At 38.9% G+C, this 18,716-nt stretch overlaps 1 protein-coding gene across 1 annotated transcript in view; it reads right to left on the reverse strand.

Moving 5' to 3' along the window:
* LOC143243263 (uncharacterized) overlaps positions 1–14,055 on the reverse strand; it is a 28,890-nt gene extending 14,835 nt beyond the window's left edge. Inside the window, exon 1 of the mRNA XM_076487112.1 lies at positions 13,681–14,055. Within this exon, the coding sequence (XP_076343227.1) occupies positions 13,681–14,055 (375 nt within the window). The remainder of the gene's footprint in view (positions 1–13,680) is intronic.
* Between the last annotated feature and the right edge of the window lie 4,661 nt (positions 14,056–18,716).

An 18,716-nucleotide genomic window follows, 5' to 3' on the forward strand; every position in this document is an offset into this window, starting at 1 on the left:
CTTTTAGTTCTTTTTTTCGGCTATGAACATTAAAGATTTTAATTTTAAATTATCATTATCTGTTTGGCCACAGTCACTAGACTTACATTTTGTCCCTGAAACAGACGGGCTTGCTCCCTCAGTCTCAGACGCTACATCGCTTTCCTTGGTCTCCGACTCCCTGACCGGCATGTCGCCTCGTTGTTTAGCGAAGGGGTATTTCCTGTCTTGGGCCAATTCAAATAAGGTCTTCTGTCTACTGGCGTAAAACTAAAATTCGAAGTGAAAAGTAAAAACACTAACAAAATATGAAGCAAAATATAACACGTAGAAATCTAGAGCCTTTCAGAGGTATGTCCTTCCTTTACCCCTGTCCAAGCGCAGAATCTCCATCGTTCCAAGGCGCTTTTGTTTATCTTTCAAACTTTGCGCTTTCCGTGAGAGAGCTTCTCATTGGTCGTGCTCCACCAATCATTGTACAGGACGCAGAGTCGAGACGCCATTGGACAAAGAGTTGTGATTCTCAATCCTAGTTTGCACCACTTTTTTGGTTTCTGAAGCAACTTTGATTGTAATACTCAAACAAAACGGTATAGCAATACGTTACCAATATTCGAATGAAATATAATTCTTACTGATGGTACTTTCTTATCGTCTGAAAGATATGTGTAAGAATCTTTATTTTATTTTTATTTATATTTTTAATTTTATTTTACATAGTTATTCTGCTGGGACATATTTCCTTTCGAGAAGTACATGTACATTTTGTCCAGTCCACCAAGTAACCTCGTGAATATCTAGATGGAAGTTGTTTTCGGTAAAAATAAATAATAATATGATCCAACACATTTCTTTGATGGTTCTTAGTTAGTTCTCAATAAATGTTTTCAGTTTCTATGATCACAGTTTTGCTGTTCAACGTTAAGCGACGAGGAGCTTTCCGAGAGGGCCGCGCTAAGATTATATAGTGTTACCGATAGTGGTTGTTTTCGTTTTTTGAGCTGTTCGAGCAGAGATTATTCTTTAATATTTCTACATTTACGCCATGTCTGGAAGAGGAAAAGGTGGCAAGGGTCTCGGTAAAGGTGGAGCAAAACGTCATCGTAAGGTTCTCAGAGACAATATCCAGGGTATCACGAAGCCAGCCATCAGACGTCTACTCGCAGAGGCGGTGTAAAGCGCATCTCTGGTCTCATCTACGAAGAAACCCGAGGTGTTTTGAAAGTTTTCTTGAAAACGTAATCCGTGATGCTGTTACCTACACGGAGCACGCCAAAAGAAAGACTGTGACCGCCATGGATGTAGTGTATGCTCTGAAACGACAGGGTCGCACTCTGTACGGATTCGAGGTTAAATATTCACTTTATAACAAAAAAACGGCCCTTTCAGGGCCACCACCTCCCAATGAAGAGATACCACATTTTCGTACTTCTTATAATTCTCTCAAGTACTGTACAAGTACACAAATTGCTTACTAGCTAACTCCTTTTCACACAATACGATTTCTACCTCCCTCACTCGGAAACGTTATATATATATATCTGTTAAGTTAAGGATAAACATTATGCTTTGCAAGTTAACTTTAGTGAAATAACTTATGTTATAAGAACTGGTAGTGCGTAATTAGGAATTGTTTGGTTAGTGTTCATTTCCAAGTTTACTCTGTGTGCATGTTACTTTATACATCATTTAGAGAAACAGGTAGATAAAATATGTTAGGGTAAACCCGTTATCTTATTAATAGAAATAACACTCGCCAATGAAGAAGCGTTACGCTTATTGAGTACACATACACTTAGAGAGACGAATGAATGTCTTGCTCAATTGTTAATTTCTATTCAAAAGATGAAACTTGCAAGTTTATTAGATACCACTCTAAAGTTTTCTATCTCCGAAAAATATGTGTAAACATAGACTCTACAATAAAATATTCCTTAATTAATGATGTCAGAAAGGTCGACGAAGCCAAGAACACTGCGTTTCAAAACTGCATCGTTATTTCTATATATATAAATATTATATATATTAATCAACCTTCAGAGGAAGTATAAAAGAAATAAATTAACGATTCAAGGCATCTTATTGAAATCGAATATGTGTTATATGATTGTATCGACGAACACTAGTTTCGTTTCTCATTTGTCACGAACTCACCAGTTTGCTTTCAAACTGGCTTAGGGTGGCCTGTAATCGTTTTGCTGTTTGAATATTCTTTGTAATGCACTGTTTACGATAATAAGGATCGAAAACAATTTCTGAATAAGGAATAGAAACTACTTTTCTGTGTTGTTCGGGAGAATTTCTTTGTAGCGTGGAACAAGCTTCTGCACTTAGCACTACCCAACATGAAATGAAATGACGACGTGTTAGAGACTGCCTCTGTTTCTAACGTGATATTCCGATGATATAATGCTCTCTTACAAATACTCTACTTTCATTTGAGGGTGTGTGATATAGATATTCGATGTGAAATGTTTTGTTTACTTGAAACACTCTATGATGTGACTTGAGAAACGATTAGAAAACTTCTGTATCCTAAAGAAGCTTCTCATTCGCACTGGTGCACGATTTTATGGTAAAAAAATGCCACCATTGACGAATCGTGGATAGACCTATCTATAGAAGAAAGATCGAACTTTCGTTTAGTAGACCTTAGGAAAAATTTTGGAAATTGAAACTTCTCAAAAGGAACCCAGAATTGTGTGAACAAACACAGCCGGATGATACGTTCAGACGCGAGAAATGGCGACCCCAGCTGACTTCTCTCAGTTAGATGAAGCCTCAATTACGGCCGCTCTCTCTTACTTAAGGTCTTCACGTGCTTGTGCTCGTATTTTTCAACCGAGTAGAAAGATTAATAAATAAAAAAAAGCTTTAAAATGGCTGATGCGACGGCGCCTACCACGGCTCCTCTCTCCTAAGAAGGTGAGCAAACAAAAAGCGAAAACCGAGAACGGCACCCGTACATCCTAAGGTATCCGAAATGGTAATCACTGCCATTACTTCTCTCAAAGAACGCGGAGGTTCTTCTCTCCAGGCTATCAAAAGTACATTGCTGCCAACTATAAACTCGACGTGAGCGGATGAACCCTTTATCAAGAAGTATCTTCGATCAGCAGTGAATAGTGGCATTCTCACACAGACTAAAGGAAAAGGAGCTACGGGTTCCTTCAAGCTGAGTGCTCAAAAGAGCAAAGAGAAGGTGGTGAAAACCAAAGAAGAAAGAAGGAACGACTGCAAAGAAAAGTAAAGCCCCGAGTAAGCCCAAGAAAGTAGCTGAGAAGAAAGCAAAGACAGCTGCTAAAACCCAAGGCAAAGGCAAAACCAAAGAAAGTGGCGAAGCCAGCAAAGAAACCTGCAGCCAGTAAAACCGAAAGCCCCTTAAGAAGGCCAAAGCCGCCCCTAAAAAAGGCTGCTTCCAAGAAGGTGGCAGGAAAGAAATAAGTAAGTTGCTTCTTTTCCACTTTGTGTGATATCATTAAAATCAACGGCCCTTTCAGGGCCACCATCTCTGATAAAGAGTTTGCCATATAAGTCGTTACAGAAAACAAACAAAACACTCATTCCGCTCGTAACAACACTTGTTATATCGAGCGAGTGAAATGGTAAAAAATTTCTTAAAAAACGTTTCATGCTCAGATTTGTAGTCTAACGAACGTTCGAGAAAAGAAAGTAATGTAGTGCGACTTTATTTATTTCTTCCCCTGTGCTGTTATAGATATGCTCGTTTTCAAATTATACTTAATGATTCGTAACTTTAGTTTAATTTCAATTAGTACTGCATTTAATTACATTTTAGTTTTAATCACAATTGGTCGAAGGAAAATAACTCGGGGCTCCTTCATTAATTAACTCTTTCGCAACAGTATTATACTACTAGCCACCCATATAAATTGTATGCCTCCTTACTAGTTAGTGAAGTGTACTGAGCCTTCACAAATGTAATGGAGAAATCTATTCTGTATGCACATGTATATACGGCTGAATAGTGTGCCTTACTATTAGATTTACTAGTTATTAATAACTAATATGATTTATGCTCCTTAATAGAGGCCCCCAGTGGCACAGTTAATATTCCAAAACCCAAGTCATAGTATTCAGCAGACTGAATAAGCTGGAAAAAGATCCACCAAAACTCTATATGAATGGATCACTTTTACTGACTGCTACTTCTGCTAAATTTCTAGGTCTAACCCATGACTCAAAATTAACGTGGCTACCACATATTAAAAAATGTAATCTGATACGAATCTGGAAAAGAGCAAACTATGCAAGAAGTCTTTCAGGTAAAATCCAAGGAACATCGCCAGACAACATACTTAAAATCTACAAAACGTACATTAGACCAACAATAGAATATGCATCACCTGTTCGATTAACATAGCACCCACACATGTACAGAAACTTCAACGTATACAAAATTTGTACTAACTTCAGCATACAAAGTACCACGTAGCACCTCAACCACATTCATGCACAAGTATGCAAACATAGATACAATAGCTGAAAGACTCTTGCATAATTTCTCTAAAATATTTCAATAAGAATTGGCACAAAAAATGACTTAATGTGTGATCTCGACAGATATCACGTACATGATGTAAATGGTACCAAATACCTCTCCCCTTTAACATATATTTAAGAAATGTAACACAAGTTGGCCACTATGCACTAGACACTTAGTCCTTGTTTCTTTTATTTTTATAATTATTATTTTCTTTTTTTAATCATTATTATTATTTTATTTTCTTCTTTTGAATTATTATTCAAGTATTGAATAATAATAATTATTATTACTTTCTTTCTGTGTGAGTGTTTGTGTTACTACAAGTAGTGGTAGCATTCTCTCAATCGAGAGAAAAAGGAGAAAAATACAAAATATATATATATATATGAAAATACAAAAAAAAAAAAAAAATTAAATGGAAAAAAAAAAAACTCCTTGTTCGTCCATGCATGGACTGAGCCCTGAAATGGACCTGAGTATGATGTTATACTTTTACTCTGGCCCAAAGCTTTAAAAAAAAAAAAACCAAAACCCTAAAGACAGACGCTATAATCGTTCGAGGGAGGAAGAGGTCAAATGTACCTGACCCCTCCTGGTATTTAACAACATCAATACCCAAATACCCACACAGTCAAACTTCGAACTTGAACGATGAGTTATGGGCCCAGCACGCTTCCACTGCGCCACTTCTGCTTCCAAAAAAAAAAATATATATATATATATGAAAATATAAAAAAAAAAAAAATTAAATGGAGAAAAAAAAAAAACTCCTTGTTCGTCCATGCATGGATTGAGTCCTGAAATGGACCTGAGTATGATGTTATACTTTTACTCTGGCCCAAAGCTTTAAAAAAAAAAAAACAAAAAAAACCCTAAAGACAGACGCTATAATCGTCTGGGAGGGAGGAAGAGGTCAAATGTACCTGACCCTCCTGGGTATTTAACAACATCAATACCCAAATACCCACACAGTCAACTTGGAACGATGATCATTCTTAGCACGGAAGTCGAAGAGTGTAGTAGGATTAGTTCTACGTACGTTTGTAATATAGCACGGACAAAACGAAATTATGGCTCGCACGAAACAAACTGCAAAGAAAATCCACGGGCGGAAAAGCACCAAGAAAACAACTGGCCACTAAAGCTGCCCGAAAGAGCGCTCCAGCAACAGGAGGTGTAAAGAAACTCATCGTTACAGGCCAGGAACAGTAGCCTCCGTGAAACTGTCGATACCAGAAGTCAACTGAGCTGCTCATTCGAAAATTACCTTCCAGAGACTGGTGAGAGAAATTGCCCAGGACTTCAAGACTGACCTTAGATTCCAGAGCTCTGCTGTCATGGCTCTTCAGGAGGCCAGTGAGGCGTACTTGGTGGGTCTCTTCGAAGACACTCAACCTGTGTGCCATTCACGCAAAGAGAGTGACCATCATGCCGAAAGACATCCAACTCGCACGTAGAATTCTGAGGGGAACGAGCCTAAATAGAGAGAGAGGTATTGTAACTTACCCTCGCCATTAAACAAACGGCCCTTTCAGGGCCACCACATCCTGAACAAAGAGTATGCCATTCGCACACATCACGACTACTTGTACTATGTTAGTAACATACATCTTTTCAAGTTGAATTTGCACGTAAGAAATGCAAGGAGTTGTAGTTTAGCAGCAGCCGTCTTTTTCTCTTACGAAAGTTTGTGAGTTAAGTCTTTTCGTTTTACTTTATCAAGGAACCTTTAAATTATTACACTTACTCGACGCGCATGAAACAGTTTTCAAAAATTCCTGCATGTTCTGATATTTAATCTAGTTATGTGCCTGAGAGAAGTATAAAATTTCATATTACGAAGTTGGTGTGTTTTCTTGTTCTCCTTCGAAATATATTATTGTGCTGCAGAAAATGACGTATTGGTTTGTTTTCATTTTTCTTCCGTGTAACGACATCTATGAAGGTAGGTACATTCCTTTCAGGTTAAGAATATTGAAAAGAAATGGCAATAGCTTACGAACTACACATACTACTCAGCTTACTTAGAAAGACGAACATAGTCTGGTTACGACAGTGAACACTGTCAACAACGTATCGTTATGTTGGTATAAGAGAAAACCTAACTGTGACGATCTACTTATATAGCAAGTACTATAATGAATCGTAGTAAAACGTTTTTTGTTTTATGATTATTTATTTATTTATGTATTATGGAAGATGGGATAATAAGGTTTGTCGTACACAAGAGACACGCCTTTTGTTGCGTGTTCTGTGAAAATTATTAACACGATGTATGGCGAAGGAACTGTACTATCTCTCCATCAGGAGGTGGTGGCCCTGAAAAGGGCCGTTTGATATTTTGTTAATATTTACCGACTTACTTTCTTCGGTCTTCTTGGGCAATAAGACAGCCTGAATGTTTGGCAGAACGCCTCCCCTGGGCGATAGTAACACCCTGTAGCAACTTGTTGAGTTCTTCGTCATTACGAATGGCAAGTTGCAAGTGACGAGGAATGATCCCAGTCTTCTTGTTATCACGTGCAGCGTTACCTGCTAACCCAAAACTTCAGCAGCCAGGTACTCCAAGACAGCAGCGAGGTAGACGGGTGCTCCAGCTCCTACCTGCTCGGCATAGTTTCCTTTCGAAGGAGACGATGTATACGCCCGACTGGAAACTGGAGTCCAGCTCTGCTTGAACGGGATTTAGCCTTGGCCTTCACTTTGCCACCTTTGCTCACCAGACATTTTCCCCTTAGTTTTTTCTCTGAAACCAAGAACGAAAAATAGACAGTAAAACACGGTACTCACTATGTGGAATGAACACGTATTGTGACTATTACACTAAACTAAACTAAACTAACGTGGCAGGTTTCAGTTTAGAGAGAGAGAAACTGAAGAGTTCTCTCTCCAACTGGGGTGTTCAGGAACTTTGTAGTTCCTCTTCGTCCCCTTTCGTGGATTGTTATTAGGATTAAGTGGTGGTTTTTTTTTATTATTATTATTATTTTAATAAATTAATTATCGTTATTCTTGACTTTTGGGTGGGGAATGTCTCACTAAATGGTCTTTTGGTGGAGGCAAAGGTAGCAGCAGTGAAAGAAGGAAAGGTCGGGACCTGTCTCGAAAGAAAAAAGTTATAGATGTGAACATGAATGTAATTCATTCAAGTTCAGATCAAATCAAACGGCCTGATTCTGGGTCTGGCAAAAGGTTGCCTGGGCTGGGATCTAGAAATCCAATGCCTGAAGATTTTGATGTGGGGAAACGGGAGTACCCCCGAGAAAACCCATTCTTCACACGACAGGCGCCGAAAGTTTTGCCTGTCGTGTGCCCTGTACCTGAAAAAAAAGGAATTCATGTTAATAACATAGTTTTTATGTATTTAAACTCTTTGTTGAGTGGATTGTGATTCTTGAAATATGTTGTATGGTGATATGTATTTTGTTGGTGCACTTGATAATTTGTGTAGTGATGCCGTTAGTTTGTTTCTGTTTTCTGCTTTTCGATAATATTTCAGAGAAAGTTCTGTTATTCTATCTCTCTTATAGTTGGTAAATTACTAATTTGGTGTAGATAATTTGTTGGTGTAAAAGATGGTAAACTGAATGCGGATTTTAATATTTTGTTTTGTTGCACTTGGATTTTTTGAGAGTGTGTTGTTTGACATGTTGTATGTTACTTGACATCCGTACTCTATTAGTGGACGGATGTAAGCCTTGTATATTTGTATAATGGTGTTCGGTGCGCATTTTGATTGTTTACCAGTTATAGTCTTTAGATATGAAATCCTTTTCTTATTGATGAGTGTATATTGTTTATGTGTTTTTCCATGTTAGTTTTGTGTCGAAAGTGACGCCAAGGAATGTGATGTTTTTGCTCATGTTGATGGTTGTGTTTCCAAGTGATAGATTTATTTTTCCTAGATTTTTTCTTTGCTTCTTTAGTTTTCTATAGAAGGTGATTGCTTGTGTTTTTGTCGGATTTAACACGACCCTCCACTTGTTGCTCCATGTTGAGACGTTGTTTAGTGATTCTTGTACGCGAGACATGGCCATTACTGGGTTTCTGGAGGTGCTCCAGATTGCGATGTCATCTGCGTATTGTGAATTGTGTGTGTATGTTAGATTTGGAAAAGGTATGTCACTGACGAAAATTATGTAAAGAAGTGGAGAGAGGACTGATCCTTGGGGCACTCCTGCCGTTATATTAAATAATTTGGATATGGTTTTATTGACTTTACTTGTGCTGTTCTATTGGTTAAAAAATTTGAAATCCATTTGACTATCGTAGGATTTATTTGTAGGTGGTTTAGTTTGTATATGATGGCATTGTGCCAAACGCTGTCGAATGCCTTTTGACATCTAGAATACCCCTGATGGTTACTTGATTGTTGTTGTAAGCTTTGTATATTGATTCGGTGAGTCGTGAGGTGATCTGTTGTTTGTCTATTTTTTCTGGAGGCATTTTGAGATTCTGGAAGGATGTTGTTTGATTCGCAAAAATGGAGGAGATTTGTTGAGATAACTCTTCCATCAGTTTGCCAAGGCAGCTTAACAGACTGATGGGCGGAAATTATCTGGATTTGTTCTGTTAGTTTGTTTCTTGGGGATCGTTGTTATGATGTTTTTTTTCCATGTGTCAGGGTAATACCCTGTCGCTAATGAAATGTTCATGATGTTTGTGAGGTGTTGTAGTAGAGAGTGGAACTTTTTTTGAGAATAATATTTGGTATTTGGTCATGTCCGGGGAAGTGTTCTTCAAGTTTTGATATTAATCTTTAGTTCGGTTATGGTTATTTTTCTATTGATTGAATTTGAGTATGTTTCTAGTGTCTCCGGGAAATCCTGGTGAGAATGAAGCTTGGTTTGCATTTATGTAGTTGTTGACATGGTGTTGGTGTTGTGTGTCGAAATCTACTGAGTTTAAATCGCTAAAAGCGGATTTGTAATAGTCAGCTAATAAGTCAGCTTTCTTCGTCCGTCCTTGCGATTTTATTGTTGTGTGTGATGTGTTGTAACATGTGATTTGTGTTTTTGTCTGACGCAATACTCTTGAATTTTTTCCAGAATTCTTTTGATTTTTCTTTGTTTTTCTAAGTTCTTGCAGAAGTTATGCCAATTGTTTTCTCTGACTTTTTTAATTTCTTGTTTAATTTTTGTATTTGTTCTATTGATTTCTGTTTTAATGTGTGGATCACGTGTGATGTAGTGTATTCGTCGTAATTGTCTGCGTTTGATTATTAGTGCGTGAATTTCTGGTGTTAGAGTCCATTGAATAAGTGATTGTTTTCTTTTGATTTAGGAATTGTGTTTTGTGGCTGGCTTTATGGCTTCTGTAATTTGATCAACATATTTGTCTAGTTCTGTTTTGTTGTTTACATGTTCGATTGGGTGGGGTAGGTATGAGTCCAGAGAGGCATTAAAAGTGAGCCAGTCTGTTTCAGTGTAGGTGTATGCGGAAGGAGTCACGTACGCCACAGCCGGGTGGTGCGCGGGTGAATCATACATGATACGGGGAAGTGGTCACTGGTGATTTCATCATGCACTTTAAAGTTAGATATTCTATTAACCATGTCCTTGGGAGCGATGATGAAATCGAGTACATCATATGAGCCGTTGGCGGCTGAGAAGTGTGTAGGTGTATTGTCATTAATTAAGTGCATTTTATTGCTAGAAATAAAATTTTTTATGCAGGATCCTCTGCGTGTCTCTGTTACCCCTTAATTCTGTGTGGTGAATTAAAGTCTCCAATAATAATTGGTTTGGGTTTACGATTAACACATTTTGAAGGAAGTTAATGTCGATATTTTTTGTTGGTGAGCAATATATGGCTAGAATCGGAATAGTTAGCTGGTTGTTAAAGTGTATATTACAAAAAATGGTCTCATTAATGTCAGATTTAAATGAATCTTCTATCGAGATTAGATGCGATATTTTGTACTAAAGTAAGTTATTATAATTCTGTTGTTTTCTGAGTGAGGTATGTTGTGTGAGATGAACTGGGATTGTGGTGTTTTGTTTCTCTGCAAAGTGTTTCTGAAATGATGATTATGTTGGCGTTTATATGTTTGTTTATGTTGTATATTTCTATCCTTTGTCTTTAAGATTTCCTTGGCAGTTGATGTGTAAGATTTTAATGTGTTGTATCATTGTGTTGTTTTATTTTCCTCGCGTGAATTTTGAGTGAAATGATGTGGTTTCAGGTGAGGGAGGTTAAAATAGTGACTTGCAAGGCTGCAAACAGCCTTGAGTGACTCCGTGCCTCGATTCGAATGAGGGGAGATCACTCAATTTATCAGCATTGCTAGCAAGTTTGTGGTGAAATCTGTTGGGTTAAATGCTTGTGTTGTTTTTTGGGCGTTACGTCCGTGTAAGTACGTGTTGGTTGAGGTTGAGCGTGTTTGATTTGCGAGTCGGTTGAGTTGGTAGTAAAGGTTGTTTTGCGTTGTTTTGTAGCCGTGGGTTTGATTATTGATGTTCGTGGTTTTGAAAAGGAATCTGTTACGTATTTGGTATATTGGGGCAGCCTTTGTAACTGGCTGCGGGGGGTCCTGACAGTTGGCGCATCTAACTTGGTTACGCTCGTTAGGACACTGAGCGACCTCGTGAGATCCGCCACATCTGACACATCTATCCTTGGCCATACAATTAGTTTTGTGTGTCCGAACCGTTGACATTTGTAGCATTGGATTATTGGTTTTGATGTGTCTTTCCGGTTCGGTCGTGTGTCTTTGAAAAATAAAAGCAACCGTTTTAATAATTTTCTTGATCGTCTTTTGTTGACGGTTACCTTGATCAGTGGCGTTTTTGTTTCGTTCTGAATGAGATGATTCTGTTCGATGATGCAATGTCAAAGCCTTGAGTTGTTAATTCTTCAGTGATTTCATGATCTTCAATGTCGAAATCGACACCTCTGATTATGACTGTTAGTTTTGGTGTGTTTGTTTTGGTGTTGTGATGGTGGCTTGAACACCGAAGGCATCCTTGGGCCAGTGGGCCAAAAAATGCGCAAACTCTGAGGTTCGGTACATTTAATCATGATTCTTCCATTAGGAAGACGTTTGATGTCTTTAACCTGAATGCCCGGGTAATAGGACCTCAGTTGATTGACAATCTGTGGAATGCGTGTTGTTTTGTTTACTCCTTCGATGAACAGAGTTGGGATTCTGTAGTTAGGAGAATTGTGTTTGTGTGACAGTGATGGTGTTTTCAGAATTAGTGGCGATGGTGGTGTTGTTTGTAATAGAGCAAGTGGCTTTGTCTTCGTTAACATGGGTTATGTTATTAATACTTTGATTTTGTGAACTATTATTAGCGTCGTTAAGGTTAGGGTTTGTAGAATAGTCAGAAACTATACTTACCATGTCCTTTTCTTCTTCTTCTTCTTCAGCCTCCTCTTGTTGGATGTCTCGTTTGTTTCATGGGATTCTGGTCTCGTGATTCTTCAGCTCCTGAGTTTTCACCTTCGGAACTCTCAGTCGAACTACTCAGTGATTCAGAGGCTGGTCCTTCAATAGCTCTATTCAGCATATCCATGATCTCGTCGTTGGAAAGGGCTTTTCCGTTGGATCTTGTCACTATCTTCTTTCTCTTCATACTGTTTTACTAGTCCTGATAAGGACCAAGGGGTAACCTTTTTAGTAAAACTTTATGCACTTCACAGGATAATTTAGTCTTCAATGCACTTGTCTCGCAGTTTTGACTTGCACGTCTGCTCTGCTTGACGGCGACCTTGAAACCGACTGACTATTACACTAAACTAAACTAAACTAACGTGGCAGGTTCAGTTTAGAGAGAGAGAAACCGAAGAGTTCTCTCTCCAACTGGGGTGTTCAGGAACTTTGTAGTTCCTCTTCGTCCCCCTCGTGGATTGTTATTAGGATTAAGTGGTGGTTTTTTTTTTTATTATTATTATTTTAATAAATTAATTATCGTTATTATTCTTGACTTTTGGGTGGGGAATGTCTCACTAAATGGTCTTTTGGGTGGAGGCAAAGGTAGCAGTGGAAAGAAGGAAAGGTCGGGACCTGTCTCGAAAAAAGAAAAGTTGGTAGATGTGAACATGAATGTAATTCATTCAAGTTCAGATCAAATCAAACGGCCCGATTCTGGTCTGGCAAAAGGTTGCCTGGGCTGGGATCTAGAAATCCAATGCCTGAAGATTTTGATGTGGGGAAACGGGAGTACCCTCGAGAAAACCCATTTTCACACGACAGGCGCCGAAAGTTTTGCCTGTCGTGTGCCCTGTACCTGAAAAAAAAAAGAATTCATGTTAATAACATAGTTTTTATGTATTTAGACTCTTTGTTGAGTGGATTGTGATTCTTGAAATATGTTGTATGGTGATATGTATTTTGTTGGTGCACTTGATAATTTGTGTAGTGATGCCGTTAGTTTGTTTCTGTTTTCTGCTTTTCGATAATATTTCATAGAAAGTTCTGTTATTCTATCTCTTATAGTTGGTAAATTACTAATTTGGTGTAGATAATTTGTTGGTGTAAAAGATGGTAAACTGAATGCGGATTTTAATATTTTGTTTTGTTGCACTTGGATTTTGGAGTGTGTTGTTTGACATGTTGTATAGTTACTTGACATCCGTACTCTATTAGTGGACGGATGTAAGCCTTGTATATTTGTATAATGGTGTTCGGTGCGCATTTTGATTGTTTACCAGTTATAGTCTTTAGATATGAAATCCTTTTCTTATTGATGAGTGTATATTGTTTATGTGTTTTTTCCATGTTAGTTTTGTGTCGAAAGTGACGCCAAGGAATGTGATGTTTTTGCTCATGTTGATGGTTGTGTTTCCAAGTGATAGATTTATTTTTTCTAGATTTTTTCTTTGCTTCTTTAGTTTTCTATAGAAGGTGATTGCTTGTGTTTTTGTCGGATTTAACACGACCTCCACTTGTTGCTCCATGTTGAGACGTTGTTTAGTGATTCTTGTACGCGAGACATGGCCATTACTGGGTTTCTGGAGGTGCTCCAGATTGCGATGTCATCTGCGTATTGTGAATTGTGTGTGTATGTTAGATTTGGAAAAGGTATGTCACTGACGAAAATTATGTAAAGAAGTGGAGAGAGGACTGATCCTTGGGGCACTCCTGCCGTTATATTAAATAATTTGGATATGGTTTTATTGACTTTTACTTGTGCTGTTCTATTGGTTAAAAAATTTGAAATCCATTTGACTATCGTAGGATTTATTTGTAGGTGGTTTAGTTTGTATATGATGGCATTGTGCCAAACGCTGTCGAATGCTTTTTTGACATCTAGGAATACCCCGATGGTTACTTGATTGTTGTTGTAAGCTTTGTATATTGATTCGGTGAGTCGTGTGAGGTGATCTGTTGTTTGTCTATTTTTTCTGGAGGCATTTTGAGATTCTGGAAGGATGTTGTTTGATTCGCAAAAATGGAGGAGACGGTTGGAGATAATTCTCTCCATCAGTTTGCCAAGGCAGCTTAACAGACTGATGGGGCGGAAATTATCTGGATTTGTTCTGTTAGTTTGTTTCTTGGGGATCGTTGTTATGATGGCTTTTTTCCATGTGTCAGGGTAATACCCTGTCGCTAATGAAATGTTCATGATGTTTGTGAGGTGTTGTAGTAGGAGAGTGGAACTTTTTTTGAGAATAATATTTGGTATTTGGTCATGTCCGGGGGAAGTGTTCTTCAAGTTTTGATATTAATCTTTAGTTCGGTTATGGTTATTTTTCTATTGATTGAATTTGAGTATGCTTCTAGTGTCTCTCCGGGAAATCCTGGTGAGAATGAAGCTTGGTTTGCATTTATGTAGTTGTTGACATGGTGTTGGTGTTGTGTGTCGAAATCTACTGAGTTTAAATCGCTAAAAGCGGATTTGTAATAGTCAGCTAATAAGTCAGCTTTCTCTGTCCGTCCTTGCGATTTTATTGTTGTGTGTGATGTGTTGTAACATGTGATTTGTGTTTTGTCTGACGCAATACTCTTGAATTTTTTCCAGAATTCTTTTGATTTTTCTTGGTTTTTTCTAAGTTCTTGCAGAAGTTATGCCAATTGTTTTCTCTGACTTTTAATTTCTTGTTTATTTTTGTATTTGTTCTATTGATTTCTGTTTTAATGTGTGGATCACGTGTGATGTAGTGTATTCGTCGTAATTGTCTGCGTTTGATTATTAGTGCGTGAATTTCTGGTGTTAGAGTCCATTGAATAAGTGATTGTTTTCTTTTGATTTAGGAATTGTGTTTTTTTTTGTGGCTTTTATGGCTTCTGTAATTTGATCAACATATTTGTCTAGTTCTGTTTTGTTGTTTACATGTTCGATTGGGGTGGGTAGGTATGTCCAGAGAGGCATTAAAAGTGAGCCAGTCTGTTTCAGTGTAGGTGTATGCGGAAGGAGTCACGTACGCCACAGCCGGGTGGCGCGGGTGAATCATACATGATACGGGGAAGTGGTCACTGGTGATTTCATCATGCACTTTAAAGTTAGATATTCTATTAACCATGTCCTTGGGAGCGATGATGAAATCGAGTACATCATATGAGCCGTTGGCGGCTGAGAAGTGTGTAGGTGTATTGTCATTAATTAAGTGCATTTTATTGCTAGAAATAAAATTTTTATGCAGGATCCTCTGCGTGTGTCTCTGTTACCCCTTAATTCTGTGTGCGGTGAATTAAAGTCTCCAATAATAATTGGTTTGGGTTTACGATTAACACATTTTGAAGGAAGTTAATGTCGATATTTTTGGTTGGTGAGCAATATATGGCTAGAATCGGAATAGTTAATGGTTGTTAAAGTGTATATTACAAAAAATGGTCTCATTAATGTCAGATTTAAATGAATCTTCTATCGAGATTAGATGCGATATTTTTGTACTAAAGTAAGTTATTATACCTCTGTTGTTTTCAGTGGAGGTATGTTGTGTGAGATGAACTGGGATTGTGGTGTTTTGCTCTCTGCAAAGTGTTTCTGAAATGATGATTATGTTGGCGTTTATATGTTTGTTTATGTTGTATATTTCTAACCTTTTGTCTTTAAGATTTCCTTGGCAGTTGATGTGTAAGATTTTAATGTGTTGTATCATTGTGTTGTTTTATTTCCGCGTGAATTTTGAGTGAAAGATGGTGTGGTTTCAGGTGAGGGAGGTTAAAATAGTGACTTCTAAGGCCGCAAACAGCCTTGAGTGACTCGTGCCTCGATTCGAATGAGGGGAGATCACCAATTCTATCAGCATTGCTAGCAAGTTTGTGGTGAAATCTGTTGGGTTAAATGCTTGTGTTGTTTTTTGGGCGTGTTACGTCCGCGTAAGTACGTGTTGGTTGAGGTTGAGCGTGTTTGATTTGCGAGTCGGTTGGAGTTGGTAGTAAAGGCTGTTTGTGTTGTTTTGGTAGCCGTGGTTTGATTATTGATGTTCGTGGTTTTGAAAAGGAATCTGTTACGTATTTGCGGTGTATTTGGGGCAGCCTTTGTAACTGGCTGCGGGTTCCTGACAGTTGGCGCATCTAACTTGGTTACGCTCGTTAGGACACTGAGCGACCTCGTGAGATCCGCCACATCTGACACATCTATCCTTGGCCATACTAATTGTTTTTTTGTGTGTCCGGAACCGTTGACATTTGTAGCATTGGATTATTGGTTTTGATGTGTCTTTTCCGGTTCGGTCGTGTGTCTTTTGAAAATAAAAAGCAACCGTTTTAATAATTTTTCTTGATCGTCTTTTGTTGACGGTTACCTTGATCAGTGGCGTTTTTTTTTCTTTGTTCTGAATGAGATGATTCTGTTCGATGATGCAATGTCAAAGCCTTGAGTTGTTAATTCTTCAGTGATTTCATGATCTTCAATGTCGAAATCGACACCTCCTGATTATGACTGCTAGTTTTGGTGTATTGTTTTGGTGTGTTGTGGATGGTGGCTTGAACACCGAAGGCATCCTTGGGCCAGTGGGCCAAAAATATGCGCAAACTCTTGAGGTTCGGTACATTTAATCATGATTCTTCCATTAGGAAGACGTTTGATGTCTCCTAAACTGAATGCCTGCAGGTATAGGACCCTCAGTTGATTGACAATCTGTGGAATGCGTGTTGTTTTGTTTACTCCTTCGATGAACAGAGTTGGGATTCTGTAGTTAGGAGAATTGTGTTTGTGAGTGACAGTGTTAAGTTCAGAATTAGTGGCGATGGTGGTGTTGTTTGTATTCAAGCACTATTGTTAGAGCAAGTGGCTTTGTCTTCGTTAACATGGGGGACTCATTACACAATTCAATCACTCTAGTTTTATCAACTTTGTGGTGGATATCGGAACGAGATATATTGAGTCGCTCCAGACGGTTGCGCTTCTCGCGACAGCTATTGACACCTGCAAACCAAAATGCTATTGGCTACTTTTCAATCCTGCAGCGCAATACCTTAAACGCTGACTAACGCCTGCTTAGGCTTCTTCTTTGAGACCTGGAGCCAGCCACCGAGCAAGTCAGACGCGCCAATATGCTACCCAAAAACGAAACGTTCATCCTCGCCATGTCAGGTTGCTATGCCGCCTGTAATCGTCGACGGCTTACCGCCGAACCTCTCACGCTGCGTATAAGTCGCTAATGTTGATCGCCCGAGCCAAGCCTGGGGCAACCATCGAACCGTCCAGGACCTGTATTTACGCCGGGGAGGAATCCTCATCCAACCAGCCACCATTGCAGACCAAACCTATCTGGTGCCAGCCATGGAACACTGAATTTAAAGCAAGTTGTTCCCCAACGAAAAGTCCAGTCAATCTTTTTTCTGTATTCCCTGTAAGTGCCGACCCATCAATTCAACCTGAAGAAATTAGACAAACCATAGAACCCCAAATAGAAGCCAAGGTATACGCAGTTCATCGAACAATTTATTCTAAGAACAGTAATCATCCCAACACACTTCATGAAGATAGTGACAACATCGAAGTTGAGTGCCGACGTATTTTACGAGATGGCTTGCTATTATCATATATTTCATTTTAGAAATGAACGCCCACATCGACGACCACTCAAGAATGGTTCAAACCAAGCACCCAGATATCGTAAACAACCAACGGAAATCTTCCAACAGGAAAATACCAAAATACCGCCGATTCCAGACAGTATTAGAAGAAACACGAAGACGGATTCAGACAACCCAACTGTAGAAGAAGACAAACACCCATTGTTGGCAACATGCCAAGTTGCAGTAATCTAAGAAAGAAAAAGGACAGTTCCTACTAGACTTCAATCCCAGTTCCACAGAACCCAACAACCAGCCAGACTCAAACCATTACGAAGATAACCATCGACGCGACATTGCAGCACAAACTGAAAAAACACCCACCTCCACGCAGAAAACTCAACTAAAAATCTCGAGAAGAAACAAAGCATCACAGACCAGCGAAGAACAACCTCCTAACGAAGAACAGCCAGTCGTTCCACCACCAAGGCCACGTTTCTCAGTTGCAACTAATGGGCTTCAAGTGTGGAAACAAGTTCATGATGAAGTTGCCACCTGATCTACAAGACTGCAGCCAATAGTTTTCATGTACACACCATCAACGTAGTTCATCAGTTTTTTTTTTGTTTGTTTTTTTTATTAATTTTGTGTTGTTGTTTTTTTTCTTTCCCAGCTACTTCTGGGCACGGCTATCTGTAGACTATTCGGCGCCCAGGCCGTGAAAGTGGGTTTCTCGGGGTACCCCTGTTTCCCCACAGCAAAATCTTCTGGCATCGGACCCTGTAGGTCCCAGCCTCATTCTGAAAAGGGCCGTTTACCCAGTCAAGGGTATCTAATCACTTACAGTAAATTTTAAAACCACCTGCGCCAGCCGCTAGGGTTCTCCATCCTCGAGCCAAAGTCTGCTCACTTCACTTTGCTGCTTTCTGTCCAGTTCTCCCGTCCTTCCTCACTCACTCACAATATTTTTGAAATGTTAAAAATAAAGTAAAAACCCATGGATATTTTAAAACATTTCTCACTGGTGGGACGAAGAGGAACTATAAAAGTTCTGAAATTCTAGTTGGAGAGAGAACTCTTCGGATTTCTCTCTAAACTAAACCCCTGCCACGTTAGTTTAGTTTAGTTTGCCCAAGTTTATTTTTTTCAACATGCCTCCACAACAAGCGTCTGGAAAAGCTGTGAAGAAGGCCGGAAAGGCCCAGAAAGCCGCAATGAGCTGGAGACAAGAAAAAAAAAGAAAGAAGAGGAGGAAGGAGAGCTTCAGTATTTACATTTACAAGGTTCTCAAGCAGGTCCATCCTGATACTGGAATCTCCA

The sequence above is a fragment of the Tachypleus tridentatus genome, unplaced genomic scaffold, assembly GCF_004210375.1.
Source record: "Tachypleus tridentatus isolate NWPU-2018 unplaced genomic scaffold, ASM421037v1 Hic_cluster_2, whole genome shotgun sequence".
Classification (NCBI taxonomy): domain Eukaryota; kingdom Metazoa; phylum Arthropoda; class Merostomata; order Xiphosura; family Limulidae; genus Tachypleus; species Tachypleus tridentatus.